The sequence below is a fragment of the Scyliorhinus torazame genome, chromosome 18 (assembly GCF_047496885.1).
Source record: "Scyliorhinus torazame isolate Kashiwa2021f chromosome 18, sScyTor2.1, whole genome shotgun sequence".
Lineage (NCBI taxonomy): Eukaryota > Metazoa > Chordata > Chondrichthyes > Carcharhiniformes > Scyliorhinidae > Scyliorhinus > Scyliorhinus torazame.
The window spans coordinates 154,687,268-154,709,866 of NC_092724.1; the positions used below are offsets into that span (position 1 = coordinate 154,687,268).

The window sequence follows — 22,599 nt, forward strand, 5'->3', positions numbered from 1 at the left end:
CATGGCTTTAGTTGTCCTTTTTATTGTGATCATCCAATTGGCATTAACACCTGTTCCAGTGCGCATTTGCTCTCCTGCACTTTGTTTTGCACATTGACGATTTACCTGCACATCCCCTGCAGTCTGGCCATTCTGCAGGCTTGTCACCAGATGCAGGGAAAGCTGAATCTGGAGCACTAATTGTTTGCGCAACCCACAGTGAGCAATTGAGGATTCAGTGACGCTACTTGAGGAATTGTCACTCGGAAGGGTAACACACACCCATTCAGATTATTAGCTAGGTTCTCTGACCGCTTCCTCAAGAGCTTGCAGCACTGACTGGTTTCAAACCATCAGACCAACTTGAGGATTCTGCACTGTGTAAATATTTAACTTAATTGAAACGTTTCACCAAGTATGGGAATTTTAGTTTGATTATTGATGTGTAACATCCATAGTAATGCAAATACTTTACAATTGATTAAACTACTTTTGAAAGTACTCTTTTCTTAAATTTTTTTTTTGACTCCCAAGGGGTTAAATTGCAAGAAACGATTATGCTAACGAGGATTGTATTCCTTGGGCAGCATGGCAACACAGTGGTTAGCACTGTTGCTTCACCGTGCCAGGGACCCGGGTTCAATTTCCGCTTGGGTCACTGTCTGTGGGGAGTCTGCACGTTCTCCCTGTGTCTGCGTGGGTTTCCTCCGGGTGCTCCGGTTTCCTCCCACAAGCCCTGAAATACGTGCTTGTGAGGTGAATTGAATGTTCTGAATTCTCCCGCTGTGTACCCGAACAGGCGGCGGAGTGTGGCGACTAGGGGCTTTTCACAGTAACTTTGTTGCAGTGTTAATGTAAGCCTACTTGTGACACTAATAAAGATTATTAGTGTCACAAGAAAATTGAGAAGATTATGGGGTGATTTGAGTAAGTTTAAGACATTAAGGGGAATAGGGTAAATAAAAGTTGGGCAGTCTTTGGTGAGGGGGATAATAAATTGGAGCTGGATGAGTGATGTTGGGGAAACCTTTCTATGTACGCAAGGCGGTGGAAAGTTGGAACTCTTGTGAACCGGGTTTTGTTGATTGGACCATTAATGCTAAATCTGGGATTGACAGCTTTCTGTCAACCAAAATTATTAAGATGTAGATGGAGCAAAGGGGTGTATGGAGTTAGATTACTGATCAGCCATGATCTCATAGACTGGTGGGACAGGCTCTGGGTTATATTTGTGATCAGGACGGTGGGTGACTGATGGGTTCTTTTCTATTAAAGTTTTCTGGATACTACACAGCAGCAGTTTGTGATTTTACAAAAGATAGAAGAGCTTGGTGCTCGGTTTTATTTTGGGGAATTGAAGGAGGGAGCCTGGCCTGGGATTCCTTGCTCCGAAGTGAAGGGGCTGGTTTAGCTCACTGGGCTAACATCGCTGGCTTTTAAAGCAGACCAGCAGCGCGGGTTCAATTTCCGTACCAGCCTCCCCGAACAGGCGCCGGAATGTGGCGACTAGGGGCTTTTCACAGTAACTTCATTGAAGCCTACTTGTGACAATAAGTGATTTTCATTTTCATTTTTCATGAAGGTACAATATGTTTAATGAAAAGAATAATCATCTACCAGTCCTCACTGGTATATCTTTTGTTGGTATGTGTTCTGAAAGACCCGGACCCTCTGGCTGCTAACTGCAGTTTATTTTGGTTTTTCAGGCCCACTTTATCTGACTGATGTGAGTTTTGTGTTTTGGTTCGGGTTGAGGGACTGGATATGAAAGAACAGCTATGCCTGATTGGGGCCGGGTTTAAAAAATAAGCTTGAGTTTCGACAATAATCCCCAGTGACCGAGACGATATGAAGAAATAGACCGACGCTACATTGCAAATTTTAAATAGATTTTAGTAAGAGGAGCCATTGAAGATGCTGATTTGTGGGTTGAGTTACAAGGGTGTTGTGTACAAAGTGACCCAAGCTGTAAATTGGGATCACCGACATCTAATGTCACTTGGAATTTAATTCTGCTGACACAATGTTTATTCATAACTTTTGTTCTTAATTCAACTGTACTTTGAACGCTCCACAATATGTCGCATTGTCCTACTCTCCATTGCGGTCCATAAATTCCAGCGACAAGGGCAGTGATACTCCTTCATAACAACTTGCTTTGAGCTGACCACTGTATCCCTCCTGCTCTCGTGCTCTCAGTGGACCTGGTTGGCCAGCGCGGAGGGTTCTGTTCGTCTTCAAGGTAAGTATCTGCCTTTGTGATGCGAGTGGAGCCATTTGAAGACCTGGTCCAGCCCTCTGCCATCCCATGCACTAACTTCCAGCAGGCTGATGTGCTGCTTGGCACAGGCAATGATGTCATCCATCCTGAACAGGCTTTTCATTTCCACAAGGGACATGGAGCAGGAAAGATCGCTGGAATGAAAAGAAACACCATTCTCCCCATCCATTTAAATATTAATACGTGTTGATCCTCGCTCAGGAAGCTGTGGCCTTTTATCTTAAACCGCATCTTATCCTCCAATCTGAACTGTTTGTTTTGAGCTTGTATCTAATCTCGCGGCAGCTTTTCCAGGGATGTTTTGTCGAATTACCTGGTGTTTACAGCACACAAACGGGCCATCTCCCCTCTCTTTTTCTCCCCCCCCCCCCCCCCCCCCCCCGGGGTTGGGTCTGTGCCAATGTACCTCCTTCCCACCACTCTGCTAACCCGTGTAGTGTCAGCTGTGGGGGTGGGGAAGCTCGGGTTCGATGTCAATTAAAGCTCCCTTTATTGTGCCCAATAATACACCAAACCTCAGGATGACGACTCTTAGTGTGGCATTTCCATTTCCCTTGCAGTGTATTACACCTGGACTAACCGCGACGGGAGCACCAGTGCCGGGGTAGTCAGATTTTGTATTCCGGGACATGGAGCCACAGACATTCAACCTGCTGCAGTCTGCGCGGAGCCCGTACTTACACTTTATTGAAGAGAACGAGGAAGGGAACTTGCTCTAGCTGCTCGGCTGTCAGAATGGAGAGGAGCTGAATGCAGGAGGAGGAAATCTGAGTGGGGTTGGCGGCGTTGATCATGAACTAGGAGGAAAACAGACACCTTTTTAGAGGCTGGGTAGAACGCCACCGTTTGTGCAGGAATTGCTGGAATTTCGTCTTATCCAGTTGTGGTAAACCACTGTGTTGTATTAAGGGTTGTACTGTAGAACCTGCACTCCAGGTTCACCTGGGCCCCTGCATGCTAGCTCGGCCCAGGAGCCGGGTTATAAATATGCGTGGCCTTCAGCTCGCAGCCATTTCGTCAGCTGCTGTAGGAGGCCACACTTCAGATACTAATAAAGCCTCAGTTGGAATTCAACTTCGTCTCAGCCAAATTGATCGCGCCTCAATTTATTAGTATCTGATTCAGAAGATGGACCTCCGGATTAAACCAGATCTCCAGCAGCTGGATCCACACACAAGCGACGCCAGAAAGGACTTTCAGCACTGGCGAGCTTGTTTTGAAGCGTATATCAACGCGGCGCCAACCCCTGTTCCAGAGGCTCAGGAGATTCAAATTCTGTACTCCAGACTCCGCTCTAAAATCTTCCCGCTGATCCAGGATGCACCCAATTACGCTGATGCTATGACTCGACTCAAAGAAAACTATGAGCAGAAGACGAACACGCTCTTCACCAGACACGCGCTCGCAATGCGTACTTAACTAGCTGGTGAGTCAATCGAGGACTTCTGGAGGGCCCTGATCCCACTAGTTAGGGACTGTGACTGCCAGGACGTTACAGCTAAGGAACACTCAGATCTCCTTATGAGGGACGCTTTTGTAACTGGGATTGGGTCCAATGTTATCCGGCGACGACTCCTAGAAGGGGCCACGTGCGACCTCGCAGAGACTAAAACACTAGCGCTTTCCATGGCGGTCGCCCAGCGCAATGTACAGTCCTACGCCCCCAACCATGCAGCCGACTCCTCCTACGCTTCATGGGCCCCACAGGCAGCCGCCCCAGATGGTTAAGTCTGGGGAGAAAAACCTAATGGTCGTGGACTACAGCCAGACCATCAACAGGTACACTCAGCTCGACGCGTACCCCCTCCCACGCATATCTGACTTGGTTAACCAGATTGCACAGTACCGGGTCTTCTCAACGGTGGACCAGAAATCCGCTTACCACCAGCTCCCCATCCGTAAATCAGACCGGCCATACACCGCCTTCGAGGCAGACGGCCGGCTATATCACTTCCTTAGGGTCCCCTTCAGCGTCACCAGTGGGGTTTCGGTTTTCCAAAGGGAGAAGGACTGAATGGTCGACCGGTACGGCTTACGGGCCACGTTTCCGTACCTAGACAATGTGACCATCTGCGGCCATGATCAGCCAGACCACGACGCCAACCTCGCTAAATTTCTCCGCACCGCCACTCTCCTCAACCTCACGTATAACAAGGAGAAGTGTGTGTCCCGCACAAACCGCTTAGCCATCCTCGGCTACGTGGTCCAGAACGGAGTTCTGGGGCCCAATCCCGACCGCATGCGCCCCCTCATGGAGCTCCCCCTCCCCCACAGCCCCAAGGCCCTCAAACGCTGCCTGGGGTTCTTCTCGTATTACGCACAGTGGGTCCCAAACTATACAGACAAGGCCCGCCCACTCATACAGTCCACTCATTTCCCCCTGACGGCAGAGGCCCAACAGGCTTTCGCCCGGATCAGAGCTGATATTGCCAAAGCTGGAATGCACGCTGTGGACGAAACACTTCCTTTCCAAGTAGAAAGCGACGCATCGGATGTCGCCCGAGCCGCCACCCTCAACCAGGCAGGCAGGCCGGTGGCATTCTTTTCCGCACCCTCCATGCCTCCGAGATTCGGCACTTATCCGTCGAAAATGAGGCCCAGGCTATCGTTGAGGCTGTGCGACATTGGAGGCATTACCTGGCCGACAGGAGATTCACTCTCCTCACTGATCAACACTCGGTAGCCTTCATGTTCAACAACACACAGCGGGGCAAGATCAAAAATGACAATCTTGAGGTGGAGGATCGAGCTCTCCACCTATAATTACGAGATTTTGTATCGCCCTGGCAAAGTCAACGAGCCCCCAGACGCCCTATCCCGAGGTACATGTGCCAGCGCACAGGTAGACCGACTCCAGACCCTGCACGACAGCCTTTGTCACCCAGGGGTCACTCGGTTGTACCACTTCATTAAGGCACAAAATTTGCCCTACTCCGTCGAGGCAGTAAGGACGATCACCAAGGACTGCCAGGTCTGTGCGGCATGCAAACCGCACTTCTACCGGCCGGACCGTGCGCGCCTGGTGAAAGCCTCCCGCCCCTTTGAACGCCTCAGCGTGGATTTCAAAGGCTCCCTCCCCTCCTCCGACCGACACACATATTTCCTCAGTGTGATTGATGAATACTCCTGTTTTCCCTTCGCCATCCCATGCCCCGACATGACGTCTGCCACTGGCATTAAAGCCCTTAATTCTATCTTCACTCTGTTCGGCTTCCTCGCCTACATCCACAGTGACGGGGATCCTCATTCATGAGTGATGAGCTACGTCAGTTCCTGCTCAGCAGGGGTATCGCTTCCACCAAAACGACTAGCTACAACCCCCGGGGAAATGGACAGGTAGAAAGGGGGAATGGGACGGTATGGAGGGCCGTCCAGCTGGCCCTATGGTCCAGAAATCTCCCGGCCTCCCACTGGCAAGAGGTCCTCCCTGATGCACTACATTCCATTCGCTCATTACTTTGCACTGCTACTAACAGTACACCGCATGAATGTCTTTTTGCCTTCCCCAGGAAGTCCACATCCGGGGCGTCGCTCCCGACTTGGCTCACAGCTCCGGGAACCGTGCTTCTCCGTAAACATGTGCGGCTCCACAAGGCGGACCCGTTGGTGGAAAGGGTGCACCTGCTCCACGCAAACCCACAGTACGCCTACGCGGCGTTCCCCGACGGCCGCCAGGATACCGTCTCCCTCAGGGACCTGGCACCAGCAGGTTCCGCCCCCACACCACACCTGTCGCTCTCGGCGTCACCCTCCCCTCCCCGCCGCCCCCATCAGCCCCCCTAGGACTGTCTGTCCTCCCCCTGCCCACCCCCGTTGATGAAGAGGATTTCGGCACGCTCCCAGAGTCAACTTCGACCACGACAGCACCAACATCGCCGACTCCACTTCGTCGATCCCAGAGGACGATCAAGGCGCTGGACCGGCTGAACCTCTGACCGGCCCACCGGATGACCAGACATTTTTTTTTCACTGTTCTGTAAATATTAAAGATTGCGAATTGTATATAGTTATCCACCACCCCACCAGACACAATTTTAACAGGGGTGAATGTGGTAAACCACTGTGTTCCTATATTAAGGGTTGTACGGTAGAACCTGCACTACAGGTTCACCTGGGCCCCTGCCTGCTAGCTCCGCCCAGGAGCGGGTTATAAATATGCGTGGCCTCCAGCTCGCAGCCATTTCATCAGCTGCTGTAGGAGGCCACACTTCAGATACTAATAAAGCCTCAGTTTGAATTCAACTTCCCCTCCAGCCAAATTGATCGCGCCTCAGCAGTGTAGTGAAAGGAGAGGCCTGATCGCTGCTGTGGGCAAACAGCCGAGTGCACACAGTACAGGCTGCACTGTGGCAGCTTACACAGCGGTGCTAACACCCTGCACGCCCTTGGGCAGAATATGATCACAGCTGCAAGGAGACTGTGCAGAAGGAAACCCCATTGCCTTAAAATAATGTTAGTGTCACTGTCGGAACCCATCTTAAAATTAAACCTGTCCTGCGCCTGCGAGCACTGAAGTAGCTAAACAAGACGTAAACGCAGGGCACAGAATATACTCTGGGTGGGGACTTCAATGTCCATCACTAAGAGTGACTCAGTAGTACCACCACGGACCGAGCTGGCCGGGTCCTAAAGGACAAAGCTGCTGGACTGGGACTGCAGCAGGTGGTGAGGGAACCAACAAGAGGGGAAAACACAACCTCATCCTCACCAACCTGCCTGCTGCAGATGTATCTGTCCGTGACAGAATCGGGAGAAGTGACCACCGCACAGTCCTTGTGGAGACAAAGTCCTGTCTTCACATTGAGGATCCCCTCCATCGTGTTGTGTGGCACTACCACCCTACTGAATGGGACAGACTTCGAACAGATCGAGCAGCTCAAGACTGGGCATCCATGAGGCGCTGTGGACCATCAGCAGCAGAATTGTATTCAACCTCATGGCCCCACATATCCCCCACTCTACCATTACCACCAAGCCAGGGGATCAACGCTGGTTTAATGAAGAGTGCAGGAGAGGGGGCAGCACGGTGGTGCAGTGGGTTAGCCCTGCTGCCTACCGGCGCCGAAGTCCCAGGTTCGATCCCAGCTGCGGGTCACTGTCCGTGTGGAGTTTGTACATTCTCCCCGTGTTTGCGTGGGTTTCATCCCCACAGCCCAAAATATGTGCAGGGTAGGTGGATTGGCCACTCTAAATTGCCCCTTAATGGACTTCCGGTGGCGCCCTCGAAGAAGCAGGTCGCAGGTCGGATCGCTCCCGCCCATGATGGGCAAACGGACCTTTTCCAACGGACCTTTTCCAACGGACTTTTTCGGGACTTGGCGGCCTGAATCGGTGGAGGGGATGATAGGGAAGAGACTTTCCCCCCCTGGGATATGGACAGCTGGACCAGAAGTGGTCGAGTGGAGCGGCAAGGATCGAAGCGGGAGCAGCGGGGACCCCAGACCGGGCGGCGAAACATGGCAGACGGCAGGGAGCGGAGGCTCACTGGCCAAGGGAGCAACAGATGGAGTTCTTCAGGAACTGCTTCACCGAACTGAAGAGGGACACGCTGGACCCGATGAGAGCGGTAATGGACCGAATGGTCGAGACACAGGCAGTCCTCGAGAAGGCGCTCAGGGAGGTCGAGGTGAAGCTCTCCAGTTAGGTGGACACGGTAACGGAGCTGGAGCACGAGGTGGAGGAGCTGAATGCCCGCCAGAGGAGGATGCAGGAGCAGCTTGAAGAGCTGGGGAACAGAGCCAGGGAGCAGAATTTGAGGATCGTTGGCCTCCCCGAGGGCTGTGAGGGATTGGATGCGGGTGCAAACGTGATGGGTATGCTCGGGGCGCTGATGGGACCGGAGGCCTTCCCCCGACCCCTGGAGTTGGATGGGGCGCATAGAGCCCCCACAAGGAAGCCCAGGACGGGCGACCGACCGAGGGCCTTGGTGGTCCGCTTTCACTGGCTTGCTGACAGGGATCGTGTGCTGCGATGGGCCAAGGCGGAGAGGAGCAGCAGATGGGAGAACTGCGAGGTGCGCATTTACCAGGACTTGGGACCGGAGCTGGCCAAGAGGCGTGCAGGATTCATCAAGGTAAAGGCAGCCCTCGACAAAACGAGGTGAGGTTTGGAATGCTGTATCCTGCGAAGCTTTGGGTTACGTTTGAGGAACTCCATTACTACTTCGAGACACCAGAACAGGTTTGGGCTTTCATTAAAGATAAGAAGTTGGACTTCAACTAACGGGCACTTAGTTTTTTCAGTGCTGTACAGTGGCGGCGGTCTGTTAACCTAACTTGCTCTGACTAGGAGTGGACTTTTATTAAAAGACGAAGCTGGACTTGAACTAAAGGACTCTGGGCTCACAGAGCTTTTGTGTGGCGGCGGTTTTTTAAATTATCCTGTACTGTAATGTTCTATCCAAGGTTGTTTTCAGCCGGGACAGAGAGCGGGGGCTGGAGGGCGCACTGCTTAGGGTGTTTTGGGGAGATTGCAATGGGGGGGGGGGAGGGGGGAAGAGAGGGGCCCTGCAAAGGGGACCCTGTGCTTGGTACCTTTTTGGCGGGAGATCGGGGCCTCTGATAGGGGGATGGGCTAGGGGCTGGTTAAGGGACTTGAAAGGGCACGGGGAGATACAATCAGGTTAATGGGTCCTTGGTGTGTGGGGGGAGGGCCCGAGCACTCGGGAGGGAGATAGTCAGGCGCCAAATGATAGTCAGGGAGATAGTCAGGCATACAAAATGATCAGGGGGTTAGATAGGGTGGACAGTGAGAGCCTTCTCCCGCGGATGGATATGGCTGGCACGAGGGGACATAGCCTTAAACTGAGGGGTAATAGATATAGGACAGAGGTCAGAGGTAGGTTCTTTACGCAAAGAGTGGTGAGGCCGTGGAATGCCCTACCTGCAACAGTAGTGAACTCACCAACATTGAGGGCATTTAAAAGTTTATTGGATAAACATATGGATGATAATGGCATAGTGTAGGTTAGATGGCTTTTGTTTTTTGACTTCCCATGTCGGTGCGACATCGTGGGCCGAAGGGCCTGTACTGCGCTGTATCGTTCTATGTTCTATGTTCTAAGGGCAGGGGTCAGCGTAGCTAGCGTAGGTCAGGGGGCACCAGGGAGAGTAGGAGGAGGGGCGGTCTAGGGCCAAGCGCAGGGCTGATCTGGCAGGTCAGGCCTCGGGGGGCAGGGGAGGTCGGGGGGGGGGGCAGCTGAGAAGTAGAGCAGAGGAGAATTAAATGGGCAAGGGGGGGTGACCGGAGATCCCCCCGGGGGAGAAAGTCGCTTGCAGACTCTCGGGGTACAGCGCAGGAAACCGACAGCAGCAGCACCCGAGGGGGGGTGGTGGTGGTGTTAGAGCCACATTAGTTTAGTTGAACACGTGGGGCAGGGCAAACAGAGCTGATGGGGGAAGTGCCTTATTAACATGTTTATTCTTTCCCACTGTTCGTTTTCACTATGCTAAGGCTCTTTGCGTAGGGTTTACTTTTTTCTCTGTAAATGTTACAAATTTGTTTTAAATTTTAAAAAAAAATTTTAAAAGAAAGAAAAATTGCCCCTTAATTGGAAAAAATGAATTGGGTACTCTAAATTTTTTTTTTTTAAAGTGCAGGAGAGCATCCCAGGAGCAACACCAGGCAGACCTAAAAATGAGGTGTCAACCTGGTGAAGCTACAACACAGGACTACTTGTGAGCCAAACAGCAGAAACAGCAAGTCATAGACAGAGCTAAGCGATTCCACAACGCATCACATCTGAGTTCTGCAGTCCGGCCACATCCAGTTGTGAAGGGTGTTGGACAATTAAACAACTTACTGGAGGAGGAGGCCCCACAAATAACCCCATCCTCAATGATGGAGGAGCCCAGCACATGTGTGCAAAAGACAAGGCTGAGGCATTCAGACCGATCTTCAGCTAGAAGTGCCGAGTGGATGATCCGTCTCGGTCTCCTCCGGAGGTCTCCAGCATCACAGATGTTAGTCTTCAGCCAATTTGACTCACCCCACATGATGTTAATAACCAGCTGGGAGGCACTGGATAATGTTCAGGCTGTAGGCCCAGACAATATTCCGGCAATAGTACTGACAAATTGTACTCCAGAACTTGCCACGCTCCTAGCCAAGCTGTCCCAGTACAGCTACAACACTGGCATCTACCCGGTAATGTGGAAAATGGTCCTGTACACACAAAGCAGGTCAAATGCACCCCAGTAAATGACTGCCCTATCAGCCTATTCTCAATCATCAGTAAAGTGATGGTGGGGTTACCAACAGCACTATCAAGCGGCACTTACTCAGCAATAACCTGCTCACGGATGCTCAGTTTGGTCACTCAGCTACTGATCTCATTACAGCCTTGGTTTAAACATGGGAAAAAAACTCAACTCTAGAGGAGAGCCTTTGGCATGAAGGCAGCATTTCACCAAGTATGGCATCGAGGAACCGTAATAAAACTGGAATCAATGTGAATCAGGGGGGGGAACTCTCCACTGGTTGGAGTCATAAGTGCCACAAAGGAAGATGGTTATGGTGGTTTGAGGTCAGTCATCTCAGTGCCAGGGCATTGCTCAGGGTAGTGTCCTGGGTTCAATCATCAGCTACTTCATCAATGACCTTCCTTCCATCATTAGGTCAGATGTCGGGATGTTTGCTGGTGACTGCACAATGCTCAGCACCATTCTCGAATCCTCAGAAACTTAAACAGACCATGTCCAAATGTAGCAAGACCTGGACATATCCAGGCTCGGGCTGACAAGTGCATTTGATCCACACAAGTGCCAGGCAATGACCACCTCCAACAAGAGAGAATTTAACCATCATCTCTTGACATTCAATGGCAGAACCATCGCTGAATCCCCCACAATCAACATCCTGGGGGTTACCATTGACGAGAAACACAATTGGACCAGCCCCATTAATACTGTGGCTACAAGAGCGGGTCAGGAATCCTGCGGTGAGTAACTCACCTCCTGGCCCCCCAAAGCCTGTCCACCATCTAAATGGCACAAGTCAGGAGTGTAATGGAATACTCTCCACTTGCCTGGATGAGTGCAGCTCCAACAACACTGAAGGTGTTTGACTTATTCCAGGACAAAGCAGCCCGCTTGATTGCTATTCCATCCACAAATTTTCAATCCCTCCACCATTGCCGAACAGTAGCAGTTGTGTGTACCATCTACAAGAAGCACTGTAGGAATTCACCAAGGCTCTGTAGGCAGCACCTTCCAAACTCACGCCACTACCATCTCGGACAAGAACAGCAGATACCTGGGAACCCCACCACTTGGAGATTCTCTCCAAGTCACTCACCACCCCAACTTGGAAATATATCAGCCATTCCTTCACTGTCGCTGGGTCAAAATCCTGGCACTCCCTCCCTAACAGCACTGTGGGTGTACCTACACCTCAGGGACTGCAGCGGTTCAAGAAGGCAGCTCACCATCACCTCTAAGGGCAATTAGGGACAGGCAATAAATACTGGCCTCACCAGCGAAGCCCACATCCTGTTAAGTGAATGGAGAAAACAATTTCAGGCAAGAACTGTTGGTTCATCTCGTCTGCACATCTAGTCCTGTTGTGTTCCCCGTCTGTTACATTCAGCTAGCTTGAGGCATTCCAGTCTGCCAGTACTCACTATCACAGCCTCACAGTCTTTGTAGTAACTTGGCCAAATGGGGGCCATGCACCCTCCGAGTTCTCGAATGGTGATCCTCTTTCTGTTAACCACGAGATCGGTTAAATTAGTCCCGACCTGCGGACAAAGCAGATTAAGTGAGATAAAGATGAAAAAAGATAAAGCGAGACCCACTGGAGCTGGTGAGATTACGTTCACACAGTTGAAAGCGTTAATAATTAACATCGCAGGAATAGTTAAGATAGAATTTACAGTACGCAAACCAGTCACCAAACTGGTCCAAGCCGGTGTTCATGCTCCACATGAGCCTCCTGTCACCCTGGTTAATCCAACACTCGGCAAATATCCTTCCAATCCTGTTCTCACGTTTATCTAGTTTCAAAGCAGCAGTGCCTAGCCACCTCAGTTACTCCAGACGTTCACAAGTTTCACAGTCTGGGCAAAGAAGTTTGAAATGGTGTTGACTAGAACTCCTATTTTTACCTGGAACACGCTGCCTGCTCGGGTGGTGGAATGAATGAATTCAAAAGGAAAGTGGATGGTCACTTGAGGGGAGTAAAGCTGCAAAGGGGTGGAGCTGGGACCAGGGCTGACTGGCCTGCTCGAGGCAGGGCAGCGTGAACTTGATGGGCCAAATGCTCTCCTTCAGTGCTGTAAATAACTCTGGCGGTTGATTGAATGTTAAATTCTCCTTGGAGAGAAGAAGGCTGAGAGGAGATTTGATAGGGATGTTCAAGATCATGAGGGGGCTGGACAGAGTCGACGGGGAGAAACTGTTCCCGCTCGTAAAAGGATCGAGAACGAGAGGGCACAGATTTAAAGTGATTTGCAAAAGAAGCAAATGTGATGTGAGAAAAACCTTTTCACCCAGTGAGTGGTTGGGGTCTGGAATGCACGGCCTGGAAGTGAGGTGGAGGCAAGTTCAATCGAGGCATTCAAGAGGACATTAGATGATTATTTGAATAAAAACGATGTGCAGGGTACTGGGAAAAGGCAGGGGATTGGCACAAAGTCAGGATGCACGTTTGGAGAGCCAGAATGGACCCGCTGGGCCAAATGGCCTCCTTCTGCGCTGTAACATTTCTGTGATTGGGTGAATAGGTTGATAATATTTCCTCCCAGTTATCTCCCACAGTCCAAAGATGTGCAGGTTAGGTGGATTGGCCATGATAAAATTGCCCTTAGTGTCCAAAATTGCCCTTAGTGTTGGGTGGGGTTACTGAGTTATGGGGATAGGGTGGAGGGTGCTCTTTCCAAGAGCCGGTGCAGACTCAATGGGCCGAATGGCCTCCTTCTGCACTGTAAATTCTATGATATTCTCTGGGCCATTTACATTCTCAGTGACTCACTGCAGATTCTCATCGTAACTCAATCCTTCCCGAATTGTAAACCTCTTCAAGTTCCAGCTGCCAGCTCATAGAGCACATTATCTCATCGCCCTGTCTTCATTTACCACACTCTGCATTTTGCTGCAGTTTAACAATGCGAGGGGCTTTTCCAATGGTCCTCGGCCCTTTTGCTTGCGTTCTCCCCATTTAGAACAAGGCGTTTGGAATGTATTGGTGAATTGTACTGAGGTGGCCTGCTCTCTGCTCCTGACACGATGGAGATGGTCAAGCAATCAGCGTGAAAGACAATGGTGTTCAGCTGAAGCGACCACTGTGTTAAAGCAGCCTATGCCAGTTCATTAAAAAGACGAAGAGGCTGAAGCCAACTTTCCGTGACAAAGATGAAAGTGGCACAGGGAAAAGAGCAACATTTAAATTGAGTTATTACCTTCTATATAAGTGGCAGCTTGTCTCAGTTGGTAGTGCTCACAATCAGGTGGTGGTGAGGTATTGGTTTCAGCACATGAGCTGACATGATTTGTAGAGGTGCTATCTTTTGGACAAGAATGAATGAATGAAATGAAAATCGCTTATTGTCACAAGTAGGCTTCAAATGAAGTTACTGTGAAAAGCCCCTAGTCGCCACATTCCGGCGCCTGTTCGGGGAGGCTAGAATCCCTACAGTGCAGAAAGAGGCCATTCGGCCTATTCAGTCTGTACCGACCCTCTGAAAGGGCACCCTGGGCCCACTTGCCTGCCCCATCCCCGTAACCCCATCTAATCTGTACATCCCTGGACACTAAGGGCAATTTAGCATGGTCAATTCACCTAACCTGCACATCGTTGGACTGTGGGAGGAAACCGGAGCACCCGGAGGAAACCCACGCAGACACGGGAAGAATGTGCAGACTCCGCACAGATAGTGTCCCAGCGGGGAATCGAACCTGGGGCCCTGGCGCTGTGAAGCAGCAGTGCTAACCACTGTGCCGCCCCGACATTAAACGTTAACCCATCAAACACTCCCGGTTTCCTGCCCCGACATTGGACCTAACCCGAACTTGGAAGACAGCTCCATTTGCTGCATGGCTGTGAACTGCTGCTTCCCCACAGCAATCATGTGGCGTCTCTGAATTTAATCCCAAACATCAGCACTCGCACTTCGGAGTAGGAGGCTCCACTCAAGGTTGGTACTTCACTGCAGGCAGTCCTGCACTGTCAGAGGTGCCATCTTTCAGGCGCAACATTAAACTGAGAGCATGGGGGCTCCATTTCAATGTCCAGCATTTTACGCTCAACCAGTGGAACTCACTAAAGTAGACTCTGGCAATTTAACACACGGCAGCTCATTCAAAGATTTGCTGCACTCTTTTCCAACTTTACGAGTGGGTTTTGAAAAGGAATTCACTGGTTGGGACGCTCTGGCACATTCTGAGAAACAGTAGGAAGAGAAGGCCATTCAGCCCCTTTAGTCTGTCCTGTCATGTCAATTATATCATAGCCAGTTTTGTACCGTAGACTCATTGTTAAACATTTATCTTGTGTAAGGTGCTGACTACCAGTGAAGGCGTCTTTTGTCCCAATCAACAGTAATGCCAACACCTAGGATTTTACTCACTTGTCTTATGATCGGACTGTGCTTCAGGTGGTAAATTTAAACATTAAATATAACGTTTATATTTCTTGCCGAAGGAGAGGTTAATGGGGAATTAAACACCATAAATCGCAACGGCTGATAAAGCGGTGACAGATTGCGATTGATTCAAGGTGAAAATGTGTGTTATCCATCACCTCGCTTAGGACGTTCTAAGGATTACCATTCATAATACATAAAGGACGGGATTTTCCGATCCTTCCCACCGGCAAGATATTCCGGTCCCACTGAAGGCGACCCCCACCCCCCCTTGCCGGCGGGGGGGGGGGGGGGGGGGGGGGGGTCGTCAAGTCACCCAAAATGGCGTAGACATCGGCGGGGCTGGAAAATCCCACCCAAGTCTTCTATTAAACACATTTGAAAGCCAGTGTGAGTGTACCGTGGGAAGTGTGGGTGGAGGCTCTCCTAGTTCACCAGTGCTTTCTTTCGAACTCATCTGTGCATCCCAGTCAAGGATTTAAAAACATGGAATGTCTGCTTAAAATTGGATAAATTCACATCTCACAATCTGTGACGGGTTTAAATATTCAAAGCGTGAAAATGACTGCTCCTTCATATGAAGCGGGTGGCGCTTGTACCACCTTTACGGGGGCTGTGGGCGCTAGTCACTTCGGAGACGTGAACACAGGACCCTCGGCTGACACACCACTGCTGTACCGAGGGACCTCTGCACTGTCAGAGGTGCTGCCTTTTGGATGAAACATGAAACTTCCAAGCTCTCGTCCTCTCTCTCAGATGAGGGTGAAAGATCCCACTGTACTATTTCAAAGAACAGCAGTAGAACTACCTGGCCAATGTCTGTACCTCAACCAAAGTCTGCAACAGACTATCTGATTCGGATTTTGAGTCTTTGCTGCAGACAAGTTGGTTATCTGACATCAGTGACTACACTTCAGAGGTACTTCATTGCCTGTGAAGCACTTTAACAAGTTCTGAGGTTGTGAAAGGCGTTATATAAATGCAAGTCTTTCCTTTTTTTTAGATTTTTATCGACACTGATGACTTTATTCCTCCAGTATAGTTCTCCTCTTTAGTTTCCCATCATCCATCGCCTCAGGCAGGTGACGTCCTCACAGCCCTCCAATGGTTGCACCATTAGACAAGCACTAAGATACATGAATACCACCCATCATTTGTAACTATTGGAAGAAGCGACAATGTTCCTTCCTCATCTTTCAGAGATGTTAAACAAGACCCCGCCTTCTCTGTCAGTTGATTGTAAAAGATCCCATTGCACTATTTTGTAGGACAGTGGAATTATTCGCAGTGTCCTCAATCAACATCACAAAAACAGACCATCAGATCATTGCAGTGTTTCTGTTTGTGGGATCCTGCTTTGCATAAATTAGCTGCCTGGTTTGCTACATCACGACAGTGAATACACTTCATCTCATTGGCTGTGGGGTGCTTTGGGACAACCTGAGAATGTAAAAGGTGCTATAGAAATACAAAGTGTTGCTTTGTGCGTTGTTACTTAAATGCTACTTTACATTTTATTCTAGCGCTGTAATAATAGACTAAACAATTTAGCAGCGACAGTCCAACACTTTTGGGTCATATTTATGAAGCAGATGTAAGTGCTTCCTACAATCCAGCAGATTTCTCCTGTAAATAGCGGAGTCCGGAATGCCCCAGGCTCAATCTCTAATTTGTGCTGACTTAGTCAATGCCAGGGCTGCATTAGAAATTCTAAAAAAGGTTCCAGTTTTAAAAGAATTAAATCATATTAAGTGCAGAAAGCTGTTGTAACAGAGAGTCGTGTATTACTTTTATCGCAGTCACATTTAACAGCACAGTAACACAAATAGATTACATCAATTATAGCATGCACACTAAAATATGTTTCAACTGGTCTGGTGTTTAAAATCACACAATTTGCATGGCAAATAATAGTTTGTGTAAAGTTTAAAATCACACTCCACTTGGAACAGTGACAATACTTCATGAATATTTCATTGACTAAAGCACTATGAAAACCCTGGGGTTGCAAACAATGGCACACAAATACTTCATAGTATTGTAAAATCTCCCCCAGACTGACTGCTATTTAAAATCTCATTCAGATTGAATAGTATTTAAAGTCTGATGCCGAATTAATGCTATTTCAAATCACTGTCAGACCGAATGCTATTTCAAATCAGTCAGACTGAATTCTATTTCAAATCAATCAGATTGAATGCTATTTCCAATCAGTCAGAATGAATGCTATTTCAAATCACTGTCAGACCGAGTGCTATTTCAAATCAGTCAGACTGAATTCTATTTCAAATCAGTCAGACTGAATGCGATTTCCAATCAGTCAGAATGAATGCTATTTCAAATCACAGTCAGACTGAATGCTATTTCAAATCAGTCAGACTGAATGCTATTTCCAATCACAGTCAGAATGAATGTTATTTCAAATCACAGTCAGACTGAATGCTGTTACAAATCAGTCTGACTGAATGTTATTTCTAATCACAGTCAGAATGAATGCAATTTCAAATTATAATCAGACGGAATGCTATTTCAAATCACACCCAGGCTAAGGACTATTTAAAATAACAGACTGAATCTGAATACTATTTAAAATCAGTCAGGGGGAATGCTATTTAAAAACAATCAGATTGAATGCGATTTTAAATTACAGTCAGACTGAATGCTATTTAAAATATTTAAAGGATACTGTACAGTCTGTATAGTTTAAAGGATATTGGACAGTCTGTATAGTTTAAAGGATATTGCAGTCTGTACAGTTTAAAGGATATTGTAGTCTGTATAGTTTAAAGGATATTGTACAGTCTGTATAGTTTAAAGGATATTGTAGACTCTGTAGTTTAAAGGATATTGTACAGTATCTATGGTTTAAAGGATATTGGACAGTCTGTACAGTTTAATGGATATTGGACAGTCTGTACAGATTATAGAATATTGTACACTCTGTACAGTGTAAAGGATATTGGAGAGTCTCTATGGTTTAAAGGATATTGTACACTCTGTACAGTGTAAAGGATATTGGAGAGCCCTATGGTTTAAAGGATATTGTACACTCTGTACAGTTTAAAGGATATTGGAGAGTCTCTGTGGTTTAAAGGATATTGTACACTCTGTACAGTGTAAAGGATATTGGAGAGCCCCTATGGTTTAAAGGATATTGTACACTCTGTACAGTGTAAAGGATATTGGAGAGCCCTATGGTTTAAAGGATATTGTACACTCTGTACAGTTTAAAGGATATTGGAGAGTCTCTGTGGTTTAAAGGATATTGTACACTCTGTACAGTGTAAAGGATATTGGAGAGCCCCTATGGTTTAAAGGATATTGTACACTCTGTACAGTTTAAAGGATATTGGAGAGTCTCTATGGTTTAAAGGATATTGTACACTCTGTACAGTGTAAAGGATATTGGAGAGCCCCTATTGTTTAAAGGATATTGTACACTCTGTACAGTTTAAAGGATATTGGAGAGCCTCTATGGTTCAAAAGAATATTGTACACTGTACAGTTTAAAGGATATTGGAGAACCTCTATGGTTTAAAGGAGAGTGAACACTCTGTACAGTTTAAAGGATATTGTACACTCTGTACAGTTTAAAGGATATTGTACGCTCTGTACAGTTTAAAGGATATTGGACTGTCTGTCCAGTTTAGAGGATATTGTACACTGTCCAGTTTAAAGGATATTGGACAGTGTAGTTTAAAGGATATTGGACACTCTGTCCAGTTTAAAGGATATTGTACACTCTGTCCAGTTTAAAGGATATTGGACAGACTGTACAGTTTAAAGAATATTGTACACTCTGTACAGTTTAAAGGATATTGTACAGTCTGTATAGTTTAAAGGATATTGTACACTCTGTACAGTTTAATGGATATTGGACAGTGTACTGTTTAAAGGATATTGTTGTACACTCTGTACAGTTTAAAGGATATTGGACAGTGTAGTTTAAAGGATATTGTACACTCTGTCCAGTTTAAAGAATATTGCACAATCTGTACAGTTTAAAGGATAGTGTACACTCTGTACAGTTTAAAGGATATTGTACACTCTGTACAGTTTAATGGATATTGGACAGTTTAAAGGATATTGGACAGTCTGTACAGTTTAATGGATATTGGACAGTCTGTGCAGATTATAGAATATTGTACACCCTGTACAGTTTAAAGGATATTGGAGAGTCTCTGTGGTTTAAAGGATATTGTACACTCTGTACAGTGTAAAGGATATTGGAGAGCCCCTATTGTTTAAAGGATATTGTACACTCTGTACAGTGTAAAGGATATTGGAGAGCCCCTATTGTTCAAAGGATATTGTACACTCTGTCCAGTTTAAAGGATATTGGACAGACTGTACAGTTTAAAGAATATTGTACACTCTGTACAGTTTAAAGGATATTGTACAGTCTGTATAGTTTAAAGGATATTGTACACTCTGTACAGTTTGCAGGATATTGGACAGTGTACAGTTTAAAGGATATTGTTGTACACTCTGTACAGTTTAAAGGATATTGGACAGTGCACAGTTTAAAGGATATTGTACACTCTGTCCAGTTTAAAGAATATTGCACAGTCTGTACAGTTTAAAGGATATTGTACACTCTGTACAGTTTAAAGGATATTGGACAATTTAAAGGATAAAGGACAGTCTGTACAGTTTAAAGGATATTGTACACTCTGTACAGTTTAATGGATATTGGACAGTTTAAAGGATATTGGACAATTTAAAGGATATTGGACAGTCTGTACAGTTTAATGTATATTGGACAGTCTGTACAGATTATAGAATATTGTACACCCTGTACAGTTTAAAGGATATTGGAGAGTCTCTGTGGTTTAAAGGATATTGTACACTCTGTACAGTGTAAAGGATATTGGAGAGCCCCTATTGTTTAAAGGATATTGTACACTCTGTACAGTTTAAAGGATATTGTACACTCTGTACAGTTTAAAGGATATTGGAGAGCCCCTTTGGTTTAAAGGATATTGTACACTGTACAGTTTAAAGGATATTGGAGAACCTCTATGATTTAAAGGATAGTGTACACTCTGTACAGTTTAAAGGATATTGTACACTCTGTACAGTTTAAAGGATATTGTACACTCTGTACAGTTTAAAGGATATTGGACTGTCTGTCCAGTTTAGAGGATATTGTACACTCTGTACAGTTTAAAGGATATTGTACAGTCTGTCCAGTTTAAAAGATATTGTACACTCTGTACAGTTTAAAGGATATTGTACACTCTGCCCAGTTTAAACAATATTGCACAGTCTGTACAGTTTAAAGGATATTGTACACTCTATACAGTTTAAAGGATATTGTACAGTCTGTATAGTTTAAAGGATATTGTACAGCATCTATGGTTTAAAGGATATTGTACACTCTGTACAGTTTAATGGATATTGAACAGTTTAAAGGATATTGGACAATTTAAAGGATATTGGACAGTCTGTACAATTTAATGGATATTGGACAGTCTGTACAGATTATAGAATATTGTACACTCTGTACAGTCTAAAGGATATTGGAGAGTCTCTATGGTTTAAAGGATATTGTACACTCTGTACAGTGTAAAGGATATTGGAGAGCCCCTATGGTTTAAAGGATATTGTACACTCTGTATAGTTTAAAGAATAATGGACACTCTGTACAATTTAAAGGATATTGTACACTCTGTACGGTTTAAAGAATATTGGACAGGCTGTACAGTTTAAAGGATATTAGACAGTCTGTCCAGTTTAAAGGATAGTGTACAGTTTAAAGGATATTGTACAGTCTGTACAGTTTAATGGATATTGGACAGTCTGTACAGTTTAATGGATATTGGTCAGTCTGTCCAGTTTAAAGGATATTGCACAATCTGTACAGTTTAAAGGATATTGGACAGTCTGCACAGTTTAATGGATATTGTACAGTCTGTACAGTTTAAAGGATATTGCACAGTCTGTACAGTTTAAAGCATATTGGACAGTCTGTACAGTTTAAAGGATATTGGACAGTTTTAAGGATATTGGACAGTCTGTACAGTTTAAAAGATGTTTGACAGTTTTAAGGATATTGGACAGTTTAAAGGATATTGGACAGTCTGTACAGTTTAAAGGATATTGGACAGTTTAAAGGATATTGGACAGTCTGTACTGTTTAAAGGATATTGGACAGTTTTAAGGATATTGACCAGTTTAAAGGATATTGGACAGTTTAAAGGATATTGGACAGTCTGTACAGTTTAAAGGATATTGGACAGTTTAAAGGATATTGCACATTTTAAAGGATATTGTACAGTCTCTTCATCAGCAGGGTTTTGCCGACTCCGGTCACTCCCAGCAGGAGACACATTGTTTTGGGGCTGATCGGCAGCGAGATGGTGAATGAGTAATTATTGTTGTCAGAAGTCGCTGCTCGATTGTCGCACAGGAAAGAACCAAGGAAACACCAGCCGTGAAACCCCAACCCGGCCTGGAAACTTCAACCCCAACCAGTCCTGGAAACTTCAACCCCAACCCGGCCTGGAACCTTCAACCCCAACCCGGCCTGGGAACGTCAACCCCGACCCGGCTTGGAAACGTCAACCCCAACCCGGCCTGGAAACGTCAACCCCAACCAGGCCTGGAAATGTCAACGTCAACCGGCCTGGAAACGTCAACCCCGACCCGGCCTGGAAACGTCAACCCCGACCCGGCCTGGAAACGTCAACCCCGACCCGGCTTGGAAACGTCAACCCCGACCCGGCCTGGAAACGTCAACCCCAACCCGGTCTGGAAACGTCAACATCAACCCGGCCTGGAAACGTCAACCCCGATCCGGCCTGGAAACGTCAACCCCGACCAGGCCTGGAAACGTCAACCCCGACCCGGCCTGGAAACGTCAACCCCGACCCGGCCTGGAAACGTCAACCCCGACCCGGCCTGGAAACGTCAACCCCGACCCGGCCTGGAAACGTCAACCCCGACCCGGCCTGGAAACGTCAACCCCGACCCGGCCTGGAAACGTCAACCCCGACCCGGCCTGGAAACGTCAACCCCGACCCGGCCTGGAAACGTCAACCCCGACCCGGCCTGGAAACGTCAACCCCGACCCGGCCTGGAAACGTCAACCCCGACCCGGTCTGGAAACGTCAACCCCGACCCGGCCTGGAAACTTCAACCCCGACCCGGTCTGGAAACGTCAACCCCGACCCGGTCTGGAAACGTCAACCCCGACCCGGCCTGGAAACTTCAACCCCGACCCGGTCTGGAAACGTCAACCCCGACCCGGCCTGGAAACTTCAACCCCGACCCGGTCTGGAAACGTCAACCCCGACCCGGCCTGGAAACGTCAACCCCGACCCGGCCTGGAAACGTCAATCCCGACCCGGTCTGGAAACGTCAACGTCAACCCGGCCTGGAAACGTCAACCCCGACCCGGCCTGGAAACTTCAACCCCGACCCGGTCTGGAAACGTCAACGTCAACCCGGCCTGGAAACGTCAATCCCGACCCGGTCTGGAAACGTCAACGTCAACCCGGCCTGGAAACGTCAACCCCGATCCTGTGGGCCCGGAGCCGGTCGCTGGGCAACAGACAGTGTCGCTGCCTTATGACGTTGTCAGAACGCGTCCTGCCATCGTCAGGAGATGTATTAACAGGGTTATTGATATTGATCTCCCGGCAGCCCCAGCCCAATCCCGATAGCAGCCCCGTTCCATCTTGTACTTTATCTTTTTTTCCCCCACAGTGGAGCCTCCCGGTGCTTCGCTCGGCTGTGACGTCATCCAAGTGCGCCCGCG

At 47.7% G+C, this 22,599-nt stretch overlaps 1 protein-coding gene across 1 annotated transcript; it reads right to left on the reverse strand.

Moving 5' to 3' along the window:
- Nucleotides 1-1,851: 1,851 nt before the first annotated feature.
- arl16 (ADP-ribosylation factor-like 16) lies at nt 1,852-22,576 on the reverse strand. Its single transcript, XM_072483668.1, has 5 exons — nt 21,110-22,576; nt 15,238-15,295; nt 11,880-11,996; nt 2,942-3,057; nt 1,852-2,394 (listed from the first exon to the last, which is right to left on the reverse strand). Exons 1-5 carry the CDS (start codon nt 21,169-21,171, stop codon nt 2,217-2,219), a joined length of 531 nt encoding a protein of 176 aa, XP_072339769.1. The 5' UTR covers nt 21,172-22,576; the 3' UTR covers nt 1,852-2,216.
- Nucleotides 22,577-22,599: the final 23 nt, after the last annotated feature.